We start from the raw sequence: 20330 nt of genomic DNA, 5'->3' as shown, positions 1-20330 counted from the left end.
TGCCTGCCGGGACAGTGCTGTGACGTGGCAGCAGGCGGAAGCGATGTTGCGGCAGGTGGGCATCAGGGCTGCTGCTGTTGTTTCTCTTTGAATGGGTCGGCTGAGCGGGGGTGGAGGGTGGGGAGGTTGCAGGAGGAATGGGTGGCGAGGTCAGGCGTCTGGGTGGCTGTGGGGGAAGCGGTGGGGCTTTTGTCAGGGGCTGAACACGTCTCTGCTCTGCTACAAAGGACGGTGGCAGGCTGGGGAGTGATAATCGGCCCATAGCCCCCACCCCCCAAATTATTTCTTTTATGTACAAAGCTAAGGATTTGTTTATTTTTCTCGCCCCCCCCCCCATACACAAACACCCGCAACTATTTTGCTTTTGCTTTGCTTAGATCGTACTTTAAGATCCTCAAATAACTAGAGCTTTAGGCCTAATTGGATTGAAACTTTGTCAACGTGGAGACTGCTGATGGCTGTGAAAGTTTGTGCCACAGTAAATTAGCAAGACTCTTAAGGTGCCCCAGCATACACGTTGGTTGCAGTGTTATATACGCACACACACACACTTGGGAGTAAGTCCAATTGAGTTTAATTGGGTTTACTAGGATTGAGATAGAAAATCTCCATTTTGCTGCAATTCATAGGTTAATTTGTGTGGTTGCTGCCCTTGTATCTTCCTAACTGGCTGGGTTCCTTTTATGCTAAGTGTCTGTTCGTAGTAAAGATATTATTGCCATCTGAAATTGAAGTGGTAATATTCTGATATGCGCTGGTGTCAAGGACCACAAAGTCCTCTTAAATTGCCTTTTAAGATGACAAAATACCATTTGACTTTCAAGGTCAATTACATATATATTCATATCCATATGGATGTAATCTATTTTGAAGGTTTTGAAGTGCATTTTTTTAAAAAAGAATATAGCATATTTTGAAACAGCAACAAACCAAAACAGAGAGGTTGAGAACTCATTTTATCAGAAATAGTATATGTGAAGTGAGGTTTTTGTAGCAAAGAAGATACTTAAAGCAGGGCGTTAACACTCTGCAGAGTGTTATTTCTGTTCTTGCCTCAAAGAATGTGTGCCAGTTAACCATCTTTTAACATTACTTAATGGTTTAAATATAAATAAACTTGCACATTACTCAAAGCTTAATTTGGGTATTTTTTATATTATTGAGGGAACTGTATTAAACTGGGAAGTATCATTCATTTTTAGAAGGAAAGAGCATTTTTAATTTATTTTTTGCATAGAATTTATAGTAACACACCAGAATCAAATAAGTAATAGATATGCGCAGAACATCCAGCCCATTAAAATGTGCCCCCACTGGTTTTTCAAGTGAAACTCATTAAATCTATTTAAAGTACGCTGCCCTTGTTGTTAAATAGCTGAGTAGGATTGTCCTTGCAAGCAGTTGTGTATCAGTATGCCAATACCCTCATTTCACCATGTCTTTACTTCAGTTCCCTAGTTTTCCCACAGTATTTCAAGGCTTGGACTTCATTGGTTTAATCATTGCTGCACACATTTTTTAAAGGGAACCATGTATCTAACCCTTGCCCACATGTCTATCCAGGACAGTAATGACGACACAGAAGATGTGTCACTCTTTGATGCCGATGATGAAATGTCCAGGAGACCCAAGAGATCTAAAATCAAGTAAGTGATTGCTAGAGTGCCTGAGGGTATCAGGCTGACATCTGTTTGATATTGCAAGTTTGTCATCACATGTGTTCTGTATCTTCCTCTTGTGGAGGTGAGTGTGAAGAAAATGCAAGCACTGGCAATGATATTGGCTGTAAGAAATATTTCCTTGTGTATTTTGGAGAGAAAATCCAATAAAAGTGGGCAAGGGTGTCTTTTTTATGGCAGTGGGGAAATTCTTTCTGCTGTGCCTTAGAGGAAAATGCCATTGTGATGCTTCTGTAAAAATGAAGGAGTATGGTATGAAGAAGAGGAGCCATCTTGTGGCCTAGCCCTATCTCATATACAAAACACCACATAAGGTAGATAACAGAAACAGCTTGATCCTCTTAACTGCTGCACAAGTGCAAAGATTCATAGGTGGGCCTGCAACCACTGTTGGTAGCCTCTTGCCACCAGTAGGAAAACTTAGCTGCAGCATTGGGTTCCACGAAGCCCTTGTTGCATGCTATACTAACAGCCAAAAGACTTCAGAGGGTTAAAAACAAACAGGAAAAACACCCTTCTACTTATGATGGCATTGTTGCAGGTATGATTCATGTGCACTATCAGATACAGAAGATGTGCTTGTGTTCTGATCTGAGAGCAGTACACCTGGTTTGGAATATTGAAAAAAGTTAGTATGTTAAGGTGGCTACAAAACCTACCCTGAAATTCCCAGGTTCAGAGTGAGCAAAGAAAAAATTACTTAACCAAAGTGAATGGGAATGCCATATACATAGCAGTGACTGTGCAACCCACCCAAACACAGAACTGCTTTTACTGTCTGATAAGCCTCTGGATAGGTGCCACCTGAATGTCTCATGTGCAACTTATTATGTTAGAAGAAAAGGGTTATAGGTGACTGAATTGTGACATTTACCTGGCTCTGGACTCAGAAATTTTTTAACACGAAAGTGTGGTTGGGGAGTTTGTCTTACAATCTGAAGAATTACCTTTTCTATCTGGTCCCATTGATGCTACTTTAATAGTAACTTCAATTTATAGTAGTCAGGGCGTTGCTTTCTCTGTGAAGTGCCACGGCATGAAATTATGGCTGAAGCTGCAACCCTCATGAACTGTTTGGGTTTGGGCAGGGTGAACATGTAAATCATTAAGTAAATTACGGTCTTCATGTTTCTCTTGCAGACATCCGATAGCCTCCTTTTTCCATTTGTTCTTCCGAGTCAGTGCAATAATTGTCTACTTACTCTGCGAATTGTTCAGCAACAGCTATATTGCCTGTATGGTGACGATCATCCTACTTCTATCGTGTGACTTTTGGGCAGTGAAGGTAAATCATTCTGCTGAATTATGTTGGCACTTCAACATGCTTGTTGCTAAAGGAAAGCACAGGCGGATCAACATGACCCACAAGTTCTTGAATTTGAATGGGAATCCAAACTAATGACCCACGAGTCGAGTTCTGCTCCTGGATACTCTTACTAAGTTGGGGTGGCATAGAGGGCTGCAGAGGGGAGGGAAAATCAGGGAAAATCTCTTCTCCCTTCCTCCAACAGAAGCCTTCACTGAATTTGATTCTTGCACATAGACGGAGAATTTCCGTTCATGGAAGAGAAAGCAGATCTAGCCTAATGAATTTAAAAGTACAGTGTGGAGAAAGAGGGGAAGAGAGAGAGAGAGAGGGAGAGAGAGAGGAGAAAGCCAAAGGGTTCCCTTTGTAAAACGAAGTCCTGTTCATTTATGCCTTATACCCGGGCCTAAATTATTAAGGATTATTAAAATAAACATGAGTAGGTACTTCGTGAATAGTGGCTTAAGTGGATGGTAGTAAAGGTTCAACAAACCAGTTGAAAAGGAGTGTTATGTTTCTGCCCCGGCTCAACAACTAGTCATTGCTACAAATGCTTAGCAAAAAACTCTCCGTTTCACACAGAGGAGCCAAATTTGATTTTAGATGTCAAGTAGCAACCCATTTTTGTTAAGCAAAGAACTGCTCTGATTCGATGGGTTTTGTGTTTGTTTTGTTGTTGCCTGAAGGCACCAATGAATATGTTTGGCCCTTGTATGTTTTTGCACGTGTGAAAAGCACTGCCTATCATGTAGCTACTCCATTTTTTTTTCAGGCAGACAGTTGTTTCATGCATCCCAAAGTGATCCAGGCAGGAAGAAGTTCCTTGAACTATTTTTGTGACACTTGGAATGGCCATTGTGGAAAGCAAATAGCCCAGTTATTCATGATACTAAACTAACTCGTCTTTGTAATAATGTGTCTCAATATCACTGGTGATATGTCCTATGGTCACTTGCATGTCAGGCAACCAGTTGCTGTAAACCCAATGGGATTACTGAGAATGCAGCCCATAGAGGCTTAATATTACAAGCTGAGCAGCTGACAGAGGCACAGTTACAGGTGGGCAAACAGCTGCCTTTGGCCATGGCACTGCTTAGCACAAAAAATAATAATATGGGATCCTTGTTCCTCTTATGTTAGTGCCTAAAACAGAGGTGGGCCATTCTTAGGGTTTTGTTTTAGCAAGCTGTATGGCTGCATCTGCAGGGGTGCACTTTCATGCTGTATTTAACTCTCTCTAGAATGTCACGGGGAGGTTGATGGTCGGCCTCCGTTGGTGGAACCAGGTTGATGATGATGGCAAAAGCCACTGGGTGTTTGAAGCCAGGAAGGTAAATATTGCCCTGTTGTTGAGGGAAGTATGGAGTTGGTGGTATGTGGTGATGTGTTTCAGAGCTAAAGGCATTTTGCATTCCAGGCCACTTGTGGGATGCAAGATAGCTACAACCAGTGCAACAGGGGTGTGTGTGTGTGTGTGTTAGGACCAAGCTGTAAGATGAGTATGGATCAAGAATACAGGTGACTGGCCACAAATACTATCCACTCAGCACTTTATCCACATCCTCAGGCCACTTAACTGAAATTGATTCCAAGCAACCTGAGTAGACAGGGCTCTGGTCAACTCCATTAGAACTTTATCGTTTAGTTTGTATTAATGTGTCTCTTAGCTATCCATTAACTGTGAACCACATCCCCTCTGACCATATCTACTCCTCTTTGACCTGAAATTCTATTCACTGGTCTTGTGCTAACCAGGTTTCACTAACCCTGGTTTTAAATCCTGCATAGCATCAAACCCTGATTAGTATTAACTATGGCTCTCGTTGATGGTAACCAACCCTTAAGTATGGTGAAGTTTGGCAAGAGGAATTCACATGTGAGAGGGGAACCTTAGGTACAGAGAATGTACATTCTATAGCCATTATTAATCCCTTAACTATGGGGAACAGAGAGTATTACATCTGTACCAGCTCTTAATATAAAAATCTGATTAGCATTCCCAAGAGAAAATGATCTCTTTAGCACATCTATGCTTCCTCTGAGATACTGTTTACAATTGTGGTCCGCTTGCGTGCTTTAAAACAAAAGACCCTCTCTTCCCCTGTATTCATAGAAGAAATGCCCCTCTTGATTCCAGTGGGCCAATAAGGAGAAACAATTCCTCCTGTAACACTCAACTTCATTTTATATAGTAGCTTTACATAAACATGACTGCAGCTAGACTTGGCCCCTGTTTTGCTGTGCATAATTGAAATATCCCATCACTGGGCTCTTGGTTCATGGCTGAAATCAATTTGTTCTCAAATATAAAAGTACATTTCAGTGGGGAAAATATCCAAAAAGTCTTGAGGCGTACAATGTTCTTACAGCATGACTTGTCAGTGGAATTATTAGGTCCTCCTGGTTCATTATGTTACAATTGGTGAGCCACATTTTTAAAAATAAATAAATAAAAATACTGTATTTCTATTCTTACTTACGAATGACATTTTATTTGCTGTCCAATAACTAGAGCTATCTTAGAAATTTATAATAAAAATGTTAAACTACAATCCAAGCTTTAAAATACAAGTACCTATTGATATTAATGAGCATTGTGTTTAAGGTACCTTTTTTCACATCCTTAGGCATCTACTCAGGGGAAGAAAGCCACATCAGAAGCAGAGTCCAGAATCTTCTGGTTAGGCCTGATCGCATGCCCTTTGCTCTGGGTGATTTTTGCCTTCAGCGCCCTGTTTTCCTTCAAAGTTAAGTGGCTGGTGAGTGGAGTGCTTGATAAATGCCTGACGAACCCGTTTCCTTGATGGTGGTGAGGCCCTGACCTTTTGCTTGCTACTGTTTTCTTTTATAGGCCATCGTGATTATGGGGGTGGCATTGCAAGGAGCCAATCTTTATGGCTATATCCGGTGCAAAGTGGGCAGCAGGAAGAACCTGACCAGTGTGGCCACCTCTTACTTAGGCAGGCAGCTCCTGCGGCAGGTACTCTAGCTTTTGTTTCTATGACCCATCTTTCCTGCTCCCAGTGTGTGTTTTAGTTGTTATCCTCCAAGGCTGCATATGAATTTTCTAGAGCAATTTCCTTTGACCCACACAGTGAAAGCTTTAAGAATTCAAGATCCAGTATTGGCATGTTCTGATCCTACCATAATTGGGAAGAGTTCTTCTTCCAGGCCTACTGCACAACTCTTCCTTTGCTTGGTCCTGCTGAGAAAGTATAACATAAAAGCTTTAATTTGTTTTATTACATTTGCCAAGCATGGGCTCCTCATTGAGAAAACATAATATTATATGGAGGCTTGCAGATTAAGGATCACGTCCAGAAAGACAATGGGGGTCCCGTCTGTGCATCTCTTTTTGTCCAGACACACCTCTTAGGAGATGACTCTCCAAGAAGAACAGTTCAGAGCACAGTGCAAGCATGTGCTTTGGTGTAATGTTCTTTGCCAGGCAAATGACCAATAATTGTGGTCTGCCTTTGCCCATGTACATATTCCAAAGCCACACAGATCATGTTTGAATTGTATTCCTTTGTAAATGCACCAGATTAGTTTGCCATTCATACTCAGTGCTGCCCATTGCTCTTCCTATACCTCCTTTCTTATTTCATAACCCTTCCCCCATTCCCTTATTCTTCCTGAATAATGTAATAACTTGTTTCTTAAATTTTCTGGTTTTAGAACATCCTTCCTGCTTCTTAGACAGCCAGAGATGTGGATGTTTGTAAAAGGAAGAAAAGTGAGGTGTAGTTGATAAGAGTAATCAGCTATGAAGCTCCCTAAGTGACCTTGGACCAGTTACTCTTTCTCAGCCTAACCTACCTCATAGGGTTGTTGTGAAGATAAAAGTGGAATGATCCCCATATACGCCAACCTGAACTCCTTGGAGGAAAGGTTCCAAATGTGACAATAATAATCCAACCATCTGTAATTTGGATCATGCCCATCCATTTCTTCCTCCTCAATCCTCTCATTTCTGATGTTGCCTAAACTGTTGATAAATTATAGTACATCTGTGTTTTCCCTGGAAATATGTGGCTTCCATGGCCTGAAACCCTTCTCTAGGGTAGTGTTTACCCAGGCCTTGACCACCCAAACAACCAGGTTTGTAAGAGTTTTTTTAATTGTTCCAGAAAACACTTAGGGCTACTTCACATTTATCAACATTTATCTTAAGATTTGAGTATTAACATCCACACTAGTGGCATTTTTAAACATATATTTAAGTATATTGTTTTCATCCCATAGATAGGCTTCCAGGTTTCCCTGTGGCTTGAAATAGATCTTCAGCTAATCATTCGTAGCCTGCCACAGCTTAACCTGTCACTAAGAAATAATGCCCAAAGCAATACTAAATTATAACTTCTGGCTGGACATATCCACACGTAAGAGCTCATTTGAGCAGGATAACCTCCTCTTCTTCCTTTAACCCACTCAAACTTTTTGTTCATGGAGTTTGAAATCTCTCTAGGCCCTTGGTATCTGTGGGCTGTCTGCTGGTCTTATTTTTGGCTCTTATTCTGCTGGTATTATACCTAGATAGTATAGAGTATACCTTTCCAGAGGTAGGAATACTTTAGCCTCCTGGGCAGCTTTTCTAAGAAGCCTTGTGTGCTGTTAATCCTGATCTAATGCTGCATTCCTTTCTTTTTTCAGACTGTGGCCAAAGAGGACCAAGCAGTATCTTGAAGATCACAAACACTCCCCAGTTTCCATTTTGATTCTTTCTGGAGAATGAGGGAAACATTTCCTTGGCCCCCTGTACAGGAGATTTATAATATGTGTGGATTTTTGTAATTAAATATATCTTATAGAAATGCTAGTTAGTTCTCATTTTTTACAACTTACAGTTTTCAGAGCCCTTCCTGACACTTAACTAGCTGCTGGACTGTCTTGAGTGAAATAATTCCATTTATATTTAAGTTTAATATCTTGATGGCAGAGAGTAGCTATTTATGATAGTACATTCCCAAAGTACCAGTTTCTATCCCCATTAGCTTTGATGTGAAATACTGGGCAGTCCCCGAAGCAGCTTATCTGAGAAGCCACATGATCAGGAGCTTGTGCAATCTCTCATCATGTGGGAACTGCAGAATGTAATCTCTAAGATAGAACCTGATGTAGCTACATAATGGCTTTGTTTGTTTGTTTGTTTGTTTGTTTGTTTGCTTGTTTTAAAAGAGCCAGTTTCCTAGCCCTTAAGGGTGCAGAGGAGAACTTGAAAAACAGATAGACAGTTTCCACTAAAGAGTTCAGAATTGAAGGGAGTATCATTAAGGCTTCCAGTTTTGTAACTGGAACAAAAGAACCCAGACGTCTCTTTAACTTCAGAAGTGACTACAGCAAAATACTTAAGCTTTCTTGCGTGCGGGTGCTGAAACTTTGTAGTTTGGATTTTTAGATCACCCAAATAGTATGGCATGGGCAGGATCTACACTACTGCTTTAAAGCGCTTTATAACAGTTTTGACAACTGTTGGGGCCCAGGACACACTCCGTATACAGTTGTCGAAACTGTTATAAATGCTTTAAAGCAGTAGTGTAGATCCAGCCATGGTCTCCTCCTCTGCCCCTTTAGCTAACATTCTTTAGCTTTGCTTTCGCCGGAAGCCTGAGTTCTCATGGTGTAGCTGCAATTGCAAAGGAACTACCTCTCCCCCACCCCCGCCATTTTCTATTTTTACTTGATTAGCCATGAGAGCAAACTTGCTAATGAAGTTGTATAGAAAACTGAATACATCTGGCCACCGATTTGATACAGCTGTTTCCTAGATAATGTCAAAATAGGTAAAAGTTAGTCTAAGCAATCTTGTGTAGGAAGTAAAGAACAATAATGCTATCCCTGTTTTCGCCACACAAAATGGTTGACTAATGCAGTGGTCTATACTTGAATATTGTATATCTGTAAGCATGAATCAGGAACCCTTCCTCCTTCTATTATAGATATTTAATGGCTGTGTTTGGATGCAGTACTAAACTATGGTTCAGAATTATGTGAACAAACCTGGCCTTGTGTTCTCCCTTTCCCTTCTTTTGTGGTGTGGCCCGAGGCAAAGATTGACAGTTTTCACTTTTGTTTTTTATTTAACCACAGTATAGTGTTATGTCCAAACCTGGACTGTGATTAGTCTGAACTATTCTTGACTGAAACAAGCCACCATCAAACCATGGTTTATAAAATTGACTTGTTTCAATAAACCATACATAAGCTTAACTACATTTTGGGGTTCAGACATAATGATGAAAGCTGGTGGATTGAAAAATACAAGGAAAAGCTGCTGACCTCTTCATAGCTGTGTTGGCAGATGGGGCTAGGGAAGGGGAGTGCATAGCCTGTGTCTGAACACATCCATTGTCACTTAATGTCCAGTTCACACATTGTTCCTGTCATTATCAACTTAGGGCCAGTTTTCATATAAATACCATGTGGCTCAGGAGAAAGTCAGGTTTTCATGCATATGGATGCATCTTGCTGTACACAGAATATTTTATATGAATTAGGTCTTATTTGCATACAGTCTTATGTATGTCCATGCAGTTCTCTCATCACTTGTTTTTCCTTTTGGTAGTGAGGGGTATAGTTGTATACAACTGTCCACATGTTGGCTCTAGTTCATACAAAGCATTCTACAGGCACGGAGGAAAGATGCATGTATGCCTGAGACTCCTTTCTGTGCCACTTGTATTTATATGAAAACTGGCCCTAAGTTGATAATGACAGGAACACCAAACCATTTTAAACAAACTTCAGAACTGGTGCATTTTGAGAGTCAGGTTTTTTAAGATTTAGGGACTGTTTTGCATAATTATCTCAGCCCATGGCTGTCATGGGAATAATCCATCCCATCCTGAGCCAGTCTTGTGTGTGTCAAGTTAGTTAGCCTGGATTGGAGTGTACTGCCCCAATGCAAGCTACCTTTAATACAACAAAAACACCCCACTGTGTTTTCTTCTCCCTTTGCTGCCATTCACGGGCCCCAAGTTGTTCAAACCATGACTGGGTAGGTTGTTTTTTCAGGCTCAGTACTAAATTTTATTAACGTTAGTAGTGCTGGCTGGCTGCACTTCTATAATTAAACTCTTTGTTTTTAATAAGATCAATCTGCATATGTTTCAAGGTGTTTAAATGGAAATTAAAGTTGTATTATTCAATTACTGTTAAGAAAAGTTCACAAGGTATGATTATAAAGAAGCATTGATTGTAGTTAATAAAATGTTGCCTAATGGTAGCTTAATGTTTATGTTTAAAGGAAGAATCTTTTAGTTGGCAAGATTCTAAATGAAGGAGTGTTGATAGTTAACAGTTGTGTTTGGATATCTGAGAAATGTAACGCTTGGGTTTGACTTCTGGGGATACTAAAGCAATGTATTTAAAATCTCTGACCTGCATTGTGCATGCTTGTGGAACCTTTCGAATTAACATGTTTTTCAAAGAAATATATTTTTTTAAAGTTGTGTAACTTTGAATTTGTTTGATTAGTGTGTGGGCATCATTCGTCTGCAGTGATATGTAATGTCTGTCATGCCGATTAACAAGCTCATGTTTTTAACCTAGTCTCCTTTAGAACTCTTTCTTTGTATGTTTTGCTTGCCATTGGTGTGTTTTGCCAGTTCCCATTTTTCACACACCTTCATCAGCTGTATTCTCTGAAGAATAGATCCTATAGCTCTGTGGGATCCTAGAGTCTTCTTTTTAAAGTGCAATTGTGACAACCTAGTTGATCCTGATGGCCATTCAGGTTGATCTCTGTCATCATCAGCTGGCCAGTGGAACTCTCAAGTAGGAGCAGCCTACGGATTGGTTGCAGGAATCCCCTAAAACAGGCCCAGGCTATCTATGTTTGAAGCCCCTCAGCACTGAGGAAACTGATTTAATGCTCCGACCTTGATTTCTGTGACACTCCTTCTAGCTAAGGATGTCAGAGGAATCCGTTTGGGCACTAGAGCTCAGTGAACTTTCACCAGCTCGCTTCCTGGATTCCGGTCTGACATCCACCAGCTGGCCTGACTCTGAGGAACGTCTGGGTGTGGAACTTTTGGCTTTCCAGATATTGATGGACTGTGACTCCATCAGCCTGAGCTAGCAGAACCAGTGGTGGGGGCTGATGGGAAATGCTGTCCAGTAACACCTAGAGGGCCACATATACCTACTCCGTGCCTTAAAAGCACTTTTACATGACTTTACCTTTCCTGTTGCTTTTAATATTCTTCAGGAGTTACTTTTCATTGAATTGCTTTGGCTTGGAATTGCTCCTGGATAACAAGATTATGCCTGTATCCCTGTAGGAACTAGAAGCTGTCATCTTAAAGATACAGGAGGGTGGTGGGTTTTGTAGCTTCATGTTTTTGTGGAATTCCAAATACGAAAGCAGGTAGTGGATTTCTGAGTAAATACTGTGTAGAAGAGTGGTCTCTCTTTGGTGAGCAAACTGTATAGAAATGCTATCCATGGATATCTCCCCGCCCCCGCCCCGGTTAATGTGGGACTATTTAGAAGCAAGAGTGTGTTCCAAAAATTTGTCACACCACTTCCATAAAGAGTATTACTTGAAAGTCCACTGGGTGGCAGCACGCTCTTACAAGCACAGTACAATCAATGCATTTGAATTTTTTTTTATTGAATTTTACATTTATAACAAAAGGATGTAATAACATCCAGTCATGTCAAACATAACATGATAATCAAACACAGGATACACTTGATACACACAATATCGATTCAAATTAATCAAGTAAAACTATCATGCTGCTCTTGGCAGGGTCTGTGCTCTTTTCTGCCACTTGCCTGCTTGCCTTCCTGCCCACCTGGAACCAGGGTAATGTAGCTGGGCTTGGTGAGTTGAATGCCACAAGCCTAGGACATACTTTCACCCTGCTTCACCTTGCCCATAGCTGCTTCTCCCCTTTGCCAGCCAGCCGGCCTGCCTGTCTGTCTAGTGCTCAGGTGTTCTTATTGCTGCTACTGCCCTCTTCCTCCGCCAGCTTCTGCCACCCACGCTGCACTGCACAGTTACTTGCCTGCCAGGGGGGGACTGTACCAGCCTTGAACGTGCACTTGAGTGGTGGCTGGCTGGTATTGCTGGTGGCTATGATGTAGCTCCCTGTAAGATGCCCCCCTTTTAAAGAAATACTGGAAAACTTACCTGTGGCAAAAGCTTGCCACTTGTTTGCCCTTTTGTACATCAAATGTCCATAAGAAGAATATGATCGGGCTAGGCTATATGCATTTATGTAAAATAATAATGTTTGCTTCATCTTACCTTTGCTTTTATAAATTGGGAAAAGGGCTGCCAAAATAATCGGGGCTGGAACAACTCCGTTTTAAGGAAAAGCTTCAATGCTTGGGCTATTTAATATAGAAGTAATGCTAATGTGTATAAAATTATATGGAGTAGACAAAGTGGAGCAATGCAATAAATAAGCTCCACTGAGCGGTTCATCAGACAGGGGAGGGGGAAACCCGGGAACTTGTGTTTCCTTACTGTGGGCTCTCTTGCAGGTTCAAAACAAGCACTTTTCATGGAGAAGAAGCCAGTGACCATGTGGCCTGTAGATTTCAATGGATTTCAAGGGGGACAGTGCCCTCTAGTGGGCAATTTATAGCACAACCCCAGAAGAGTCAGATTAAAACAGGGGTTTTTTGTCACTCTTATAAGCCCCTATAACAGAGAAGGTGTGGGAAGCACACGGAAAATAGACGTCATCAAAAGGACCTGCGAAAAACCATAATTGGCCAGTAACAAGTGTGCAATAAAATGCTCGTCTGATGATGCTCTGAAATCAGAGTGATTTACTCCCCAGGTAATGTAGAGTGCAGTGAAAGAGAAGTTCAACTTCTTTCTTCCCTTAACGAGAAGAGCTTCAGGTCATCCAGTGAAGCTGAATAGTGGCAGACTCAGGACAGACAAAAGGAAAATACTAGGGAAGAAGGGTTATTTTGCACTTCAAAAAAAAAACCTACACCAGAGATTAGGGCAGTGACCTCCTAATCATGTCTACTCTCCTGTGTGTCTTGAATTTTTTAAAAAAATCTTTTTTTCATTTTGAGGAAAGGAAACTTGATGCATGGCTAGCACAAAAGCCCTCTGGACTTAACTATCTGATGTTTGCCAGGTTCAGTCACCTTCATAGGGGCTGCCACATCCCCAAATTCCATGCACTTATGTAGAAGCACAGAACTATATATATTGCTTTGATAGGTTTTCTTGAAAAAGCAAATTTTATCTGTAGCTAGCACAAAATACAGTGGATCTAACTTTCTGAAATTGGGCAGGTTCAATCACCTCCATAGGGGCTGACAGGTCTCCAAATTTCATGTATTTATCAGAAAAACTGTAAAAGTTATAGCTGTATCTGTTTTTCAATGCAAGTTTATCAGAAAATGAAAAATCTGAATAATTTGGACTTCTGAATTTTGCTTTGGATCTGGAGTCTGAAGCAGTTCAATTCAGGTGTGAATCAGTCTGAAGTGGATTAGGGCTGAATCCCCAGCTCCAAATGGGCCTTTGAAGAGAGTTGGGGGAGGTCTGTGCACAGCCCTACTGGGTATGGTCTGACCCAGAATAACCCCACAAGGTGCAAGTAACCTAACAACTACAGTACCCCAATAAGATATTTATATACAATATTTATGAACACAGCATTTGATGGTACACATCAATTTATAAAGGGGTGAATATTTGCCTGCATACCATTTATAACAGCCATATTGATGTCATAACCATATCAGTCATAATCATATAACATATATAGCAAATGGATCACAATTGATGGAAGGCATACCTCGAAATACAAGAGAAATTCTGCAATGCCTGTATACCATTTATAACTATCCTATCAATGTCATAACAGCTGTGTCAGTCATATCGATCTTCAGATCCCTGGTATATTCCCATTTGGACTTAATCAGGAACTCCCACATACAATTCTTGAGGTACATAATACACTCTGATACCAAACTCTGATAACTCATGTTGATTGTTTCATTTCCGGAATAAATGAATTTTTCAATGGTGTACTGGCCCATAAGGCAAAATAGCCCATTATGTTCAGAGGTTCAGAGTGAGATAGTTCTCCTAAGAGAAAACTCCAATACTGTATTGAGAGTAGAAATTCTGGTTTACTCCAACTCACTCTTCCCAAAATATGTTAGTTCTCCAGAAGCCAGTCCCCCAACAGAAGTTAAATGCCTCCACAGCAGTGTGTCAAGTTGACATACAGTTCAGGTCTTCCATAACACTAATCGGATTTGAAGCTGCTAAATTTACATAGTGTGTCCTATTTGGATTTTTTTTTTTTCGTATGCCACTGTGATGGGTATTCTATACCAGCAACATGCCCAGCATGATGATGATGGGTAATGTGTGAGCAGAGAGAGCTGCAGCATCTGTTTCACCTTTGCCAGGACAGTGCCCCTAAATATAGGACCTTATTTAAGAATCCATAGAATCTGGCTGCCTTTGGTAGCCAGTGAAATCTTGTAGTCGCCAAAAGCCTGCTAGATGTGGAGGGCTGGTGTTGCTGTTCTGCTTGCTTTACTTCCTTTCCTGAAAGCCATCCAATATTTCTTGAAAGTGCAATTAATTTCCTAAAGACCAGGAAAAGGCTATTAATAAAGTCGGCTAAATATAGCACATGCCACAGCTTTTTATAACATTATTCTGCATCCAGGTTCCTGGCTATTGGGGAGCAACACTTCCCCATTGTGACACTAGCATGACTTAGGATGACGGCCTTTATCTCACTTCCACTTGGGCTGCGCTTGGAATAAAAATAAAAATAAAGCTGATGATGGCCTTCCTGTGTAATAGAAATAGAAGCTGTGCAACAGAAGCTGTCATGGTTTGACAGGGAGGCAATGTTGCCTCATGTCTGTCACCACCCTTTGTTGAAGAAAGGGTGGGGTGGGAAGAGGGTTTGCTCTCAGCCGCTTTCTAAGGACTCAAAAATAAAAAGAGAAGATTGGAAGTTTCACTTATAACCCATTTTAAGTTGAAATAGCAAGCGAACAAGAAACTTGTGGCAGTTTAAAAGCCTATAATACCTCTAGACTCTTTCTTCCTAGTTATCCTCTCCTTAGACCACAAAGCTTGGGTAGAAACATCCACATTATTATGGATGTTTAATAGGCAGTCCAGAAAGAAGGGTGGGTGGGTGAGAGAAACCTGTGTACTTGTACCAACAAATAAAAATAAAATAAAAAAATGTAAACACTGCTCCTGCCCTCACACAACATGTGAGCCAAACTACACATGACACTGAAGATCAATCCATGACCCTTGAGGAGGGCTTTAGCCATGCCAAGTTTGAATCAGATCCGTTCATCCCTTGCCACAGGGTACAAGTGCACAGCTTGGCTGGACCATTAGCAGACTTTCACAGAGAGGGGTTGTTGTTTTAGGCTGGAGGCTGTAGACATTGGTTGGCTGGCATAAGGCAGAGAGAGGCTGAAGGCAACCCCGATGCACCTGTAGCTTGGCCCTGAGGGGCTGGCTTGCCACCCGAAGTGTTTTAAGAGTGCATCAGAGTTGAGTGGTTGTGCAAGAGGAGAGAAGGTGGAGGCAGTTGGTGGCAGAGGTTTTTAAAGTAAGAGTCACTGGACATGACCAAGCAATAAGCTGCAATAAGCAATTCCCACAGCCACAAGTGTGCAGCCCAGCTAGACTATCAGGAAACTTTGGCAGAGAGAGAGAGGGAGATTGTTTGAGGCTGGAGGCTTTGGTTTGGCTGCCATGACTTAAGAGAGACAGACAACAGAGGCTGCACAGACAACCCAGAGACACCTGTTGTAACTTAGCCCTATGGTGCTGGCATGCAATGCAGGGCATTAGAAAGAGGGTCTCAGAGTCGCGTGTTTGTACATGAAGTAAACCGGAGTTCAAAGTCTGGATATGTGAAGTGATGCCAACACGCAAGCCTTGAGAAGCTAATGTATATAAGTGAGAAGTGTGGATGGGCGAAGTAGTGTCCACCACCCACAACACCCACCCTAATGTTAGAGTAGAGAAACCTGTGACAATCGTACACAAGTTGAAATTTTAAAATAAAATAAAAAAGCCAGCCAGCCGGCCATCAACAAGCCCTGTGAATAGCAGCAGCAGCAGCTTGCAACAAGTGAGGATACAATCAGAAAATATATTTGAGGGAAGGGGAGAATGTACTCCCCATCACATCTAGGTCGAAATGCAGAGCTCCCGTCGCTTCTCTGTCGTCGCTTCCTGAAAACAGGAAGTAACAAGGCCCATTCAGTCCGACAGGAGAAAGCAGCAACCGGACTTTTTCGGGGGTGGGTGGGTTGCAGGGCAAGGAAGGCCAGAAGGGGCGGAAGACCTGCAAGAGGCAGACGACGTCACGTGAGCAATCCGTGAGTGCCCAGTAAAAAGCGTGCAGTAAAATGCTCATTGGATGGAGCTTTGAATCACACAGAGCACAGCAAAAGCTTCAAGGTACAGCAAAAGCTACAAAAATAGGAGTAAGTGAAGTTAATTTCAGATACATTGAATGTCTCACTTGTTCTTTATTCGAGTAATTGTAACATTATGATGTTACATAGAACAGGTTTGTCTTAACTGCATGCTGTAAAACCAGATATGTGACCAAGGCTATGTTCGGGTGGGCCTGTCCCCCACCCTTGGTGCTGGACATGCCCCTTGGGGGCCGGACATGTTGGTGGGCACGTCCCCTTGGGGGCCAACCATGTTGTCCTCATTTTTGTTTTCCAAAATATGGTCACTCAAGAGAAGGATTACGTCCAGGGCGCGCAAATATAGAGCTATGCCTACCCTTAACCACCCCCTCACACACATACCCTTGAAATGAGAGTGTGCAGCTAAATGCTCACTTGTTGAAATACAAACCACATCCATGGCTTTGAAGTAACAAGAAATAGATACAGCCTTTTCTTTTAATGAACTCATAACAGCATAGATAAATGGATTGTAAGGCCTAAAAGGAAAAGAAGAAGACAGAGAGGGTGAACTTAGTCACTCAAGCAGGACTGATCAAGGGTCTTTGCCTCTGTTTTCCTATCAGCTGCAGTGATCGTTTTTTGCTTGCAGCAGGGATGGGGAAGGTGTGGCTCTCCAGATGTTGTTAGGCTACAAGCCCATCATCCCTCACCCTTGGCTAGGGCTGATGGGAGTGGCAGTCCAGCAGCCTCTGGAAGGCCACATGCTCCCCATTCCTAGCTTAGGGAATCAAGAAGCACCATTAAAAAAACTCACCAGCAGAGGGAGCCAAAGCCTTTTTTCTCTGTGCAATTTGCAGGAGCAGCAGGCTAGAAAATGGCGACTTTTGGCAGAGTCTTTTTGGAGGAACTTTTTCCTCCTTTGAAATGGCTCCAGGAATCAGTTTAAATATGAGAAGTGTAAAAAGCCAGCAACCTGCCAGTCAAAGCTTCACTTGCCTGGGGGGAGCGGGGGTTGCAGGGAGGTGACACCAGAGTGCAACTGGTGTGTAGCCTCCATCTGGATTGCACTTGGCTTGTGTTAATAACTCCCTCCTGCTTGTCTGCAGCGGGATGTACCAGGAAATGCATGGCAAACAGTGCAAGAGCCTCTTTTCCCACTTGCGGCTCCCCTTGGGTCGTCCATGCTGTGATGGAGGATATGGGAGGAATATCATTTCGCAGCCTTACTGCGCTTTTGGATCTACCAGTTGAGTGGAAAGAAGCAAATTGGAACCAGACGCTCATGTGAAGGAGGGTACTATAGAGGTGTGTGTGTGTGTGTGTGAGAGAGAGAGAGGGGGGGGGAGACCCACATCCTGGCTCTATTTAGGAGGTGCTTGAAACTCAGTTTAAGGCTAGAAGGCTCTGGTTTCAGGAATGAGTGCTGCTCCCTGCTTAACACAACTTTTTTTTATTTTAAATTCAGGCTGGAGTCCTGTTGGCCCAGGTTTCACAGCCTTCATTTCTCATAGATCGAGTTGCGAGTCAGGGGGCCCCTTTCACCTCTATTCCTCTGTATTTCCTAGCTCTGCTTGGTTACCTTCCAGGGGCTGCACCATAAAATCCATCGAATTCAGCAGAAACAGATGGAAACCTGCTATTCTGCAAAAATGTGCCCAGAACTCCTCTCCAGCGTTCCTCATGAGATGAGCCTGGCTCTGCAAGTTTCCCCCTTTCCTACCTGAACATCTTATTCTTCACGTGCATAGTTCCTTATGTGTGTGGCAGACCCATCTGCCCTGTTCACACGATCACGGGGAGAGGGTGGGTCGCAGAACTACACTGCGGGGAGAGGTGAGGGTACCACGATGTGTGCACCCTCACATGACCACAGAACCGAGCAGGGCAGCGTGGGTCCTTACCCATCCCCACACCGTGGTTCCCTCGTCCTCCCGCCGCTGTGGCCACATATCCCAGTGGCCACCGCAGCGGTAATCAGGTTGTGCTGACTGCTGCAGCCATCACTGTGTGATGGCAACCATAGAGTTTAGTCGCATGGGCGGAAGTTCCAGATGCTCTAGGCAGATGTCTCTATGGTCAGTGGGATTTATTCATTCATCGACACTGCATCTGCCACAAAACACGGTAAGCCGCCTTGGGACCCCTTACCCACACTGCAGAGAGTGGGTATTATATGCGAACGCTGCTATTGTGTAGTGTGTGCAGTCAGGAGTGCTAAGGGTCAGGAGTGCTAAGGGTAAGGTGTGACCATTGGCAATGGGGTTCCAAGGATCCCAATTCATTAGGTTTGGGGTTTCTTTCTCAACTCTCCCATGTGTGTCTGTGTATGTTCAATCAAAACAGACATAGGTGTATCATTATTTTGTCTTCCATTTCCCAACTAGGGCTAGATCTACACTAGTGTGTGTGTTTTTATTGGTATCGAAGTGCACTGGTAACTGCTGGGGTGCATTAGGCATTCCACACGACACTTTTCTAGCATTATTTCACAGTCTTCTGACTTTCTTTCTTTCTTTTTAAAGGGAAACACGCCCTTTAGGTGGCCTGTGAAGCTGATTATAGCAGCAGTGCTTGGGGGGGAGGGCAGTGGGGTGACGGCCATTCCACCTATGGGGGGAAAATAGGATGACTTTTGTAGGGGGACGGAATGTGATACAAAACAGCCAGAAGGGTAAGTGTTAATCATTCCTCCTCCCCTCCAATGCAATCACACCCCCATCTGCATTTCGCTTTAAAAACACCCCCTCCCTTAAACAACTATCTGTAGTTTAAACCTCAGGGATGCTAAAGAGTGCTTTAAAATGCTGCACTGGGCATTATTGCACAGCTGGCCCCACCCTTGCACAGGGTGAAGTGCCTGCATCAGGCAGCGGAGCAGGAAAGGGTGGCAAATTGTGCTGTGCTGCTCATCCCGCCCCTCCCAGGCAGGACCACTGCTTCTTTCTGTTGTGGGCAGCCACAGCTGGAGCCACCACTGCCTGGCCACTCTGCCAGCCACTCCCTCCCACAAGCTACCCTGACCGACCTCTCACGATAGTTGGTAGAGAAGACGGGGGGCTGCAGCCCTGCCACAGGGAGGAAGGAACGCACGGGGGTATGCAGATGGCGGATCCACTACAAAGAACAATGGCAGATTGGCCTGCAGGACTGTTTCTCCTGCTGCCACTTATCACCAGGTTCCTTCCCTGAGGGAGGGATCAACAGGAGCTGCGGGTTGGGGTCCTCTTCCCTACTGAGCTGGTGCCCTCCCATCCCAACCAGGCTGCAGCTCCTGCTGCTGTTGCTGCTGCTGCTGTGAGGTTTGGGGTCGGTAGGGGAGAGAAATGCCGTGAGACTTCTCACTTCAGTTCCCCGCCCGCCAAATCTGGACTCCAGCAAGATCAGGAGAGAAAAGCAGAGGCTAAACTGGGCTCTCCTCTCCCGGAGTGGCTAGAATCTGAATGGGGAGGGGAAAAGAACTGTATTGCCCCAAGGCCCTTCCTGGCAGAAGAGAATTCAGCACTGCCTTTCTGTATCCAGCTTCAGGAGTGCTTGCTAAAACAATTCCTGTCTGTTCCTGCTTATTTTAGAGCCTCGTGTGGCGCAGAGCGGTAAAGCAGCAGTTTCTGCAGCTGAAAGTCTCCCCATGGCCTGAGTTCGATCCCAGCGGAAGCTGGTTTCAGGCAGCCGGCTCAGGTCGACTCAGCCTTCCATCCTCCCGAGGTCGGTAAAATGAGTACCCAGTTAGCTGGGGGAAAGGTAATAATGGCCGGGGAAGGCAACGGCAAACCACCCCGCTATAAGGCCTGCCAAGAAAACATCAGCGAAAGCTGGCGTCCCTCCAAGAGTCAGTAATGACTCAGTGCTTGCACGAGAGGTTCCTTTCCTTTCCTTTCCTTTCCTTTCCTTTCTTCCTGCTTATTTTAGGGTGTCTAGGGTGAGCCTATGAAAAGGAGGATGGG

At 43.3% G+C, this 20330-nt stretch overlaps 1 protein-coding gene across 2 annotated transcripts; it reads left to right on the top strand.

The window, feature by feature from the left end:
- TVP23C (trans-golgi network vesicle protein 23 homolog C) lies at positions 1-7800 on the top strand. 2 transcript variants are annotated; one of them, XM_063120419.1, is made up of 7 exons: positions 1-55; positions 1564-1646; positions 2820-2964; positions 4227-4316; positions 5613-5744; positions 5837-5965; positions 7639-7800. In XM_063120419.1, exons 1-7 carry the CDS (start codon positions 44-46, stop codon positions 7669-7671), a joined length of 624 nt encoding a protein of 207 aa, XP_062976489.1. In that variant the 5' UTR covers positions 1-43; the 3' UTR covers positions 7672-7800. The 2 variants fall into 2 exon arrangements, with proteins under 2 accessions (XP_062976489.1, XP_062976490.1); XM_063120420.1 differs by having other exon boundaries at positions 4227-4317; positions 5620-5744.
- Positions 7801-20330: the final 12530 nt, after the last annotated feature.

Source organism: Elgaria multicarinata, chromosome 3, assembly GCF_023053635.1.
Source record: "Elgaria multicarinata webbii isolate HBS135686 ecotype San Diego chromosome 3, rElgMul1.1.pri, whole genome shotgun sequence".
Taxonomy (NCBI): Eukaryota; Metazoa; Chordata; class Lepidosauria; order Squamata; family Anguidae; genus Elgaria; species Elgaria multicarinata.
The sequence above is the reverse complement of the archived record's forward strand: the minus strand, read 5'-3'. Positions and strand labels throughout refer to the sequence as shown.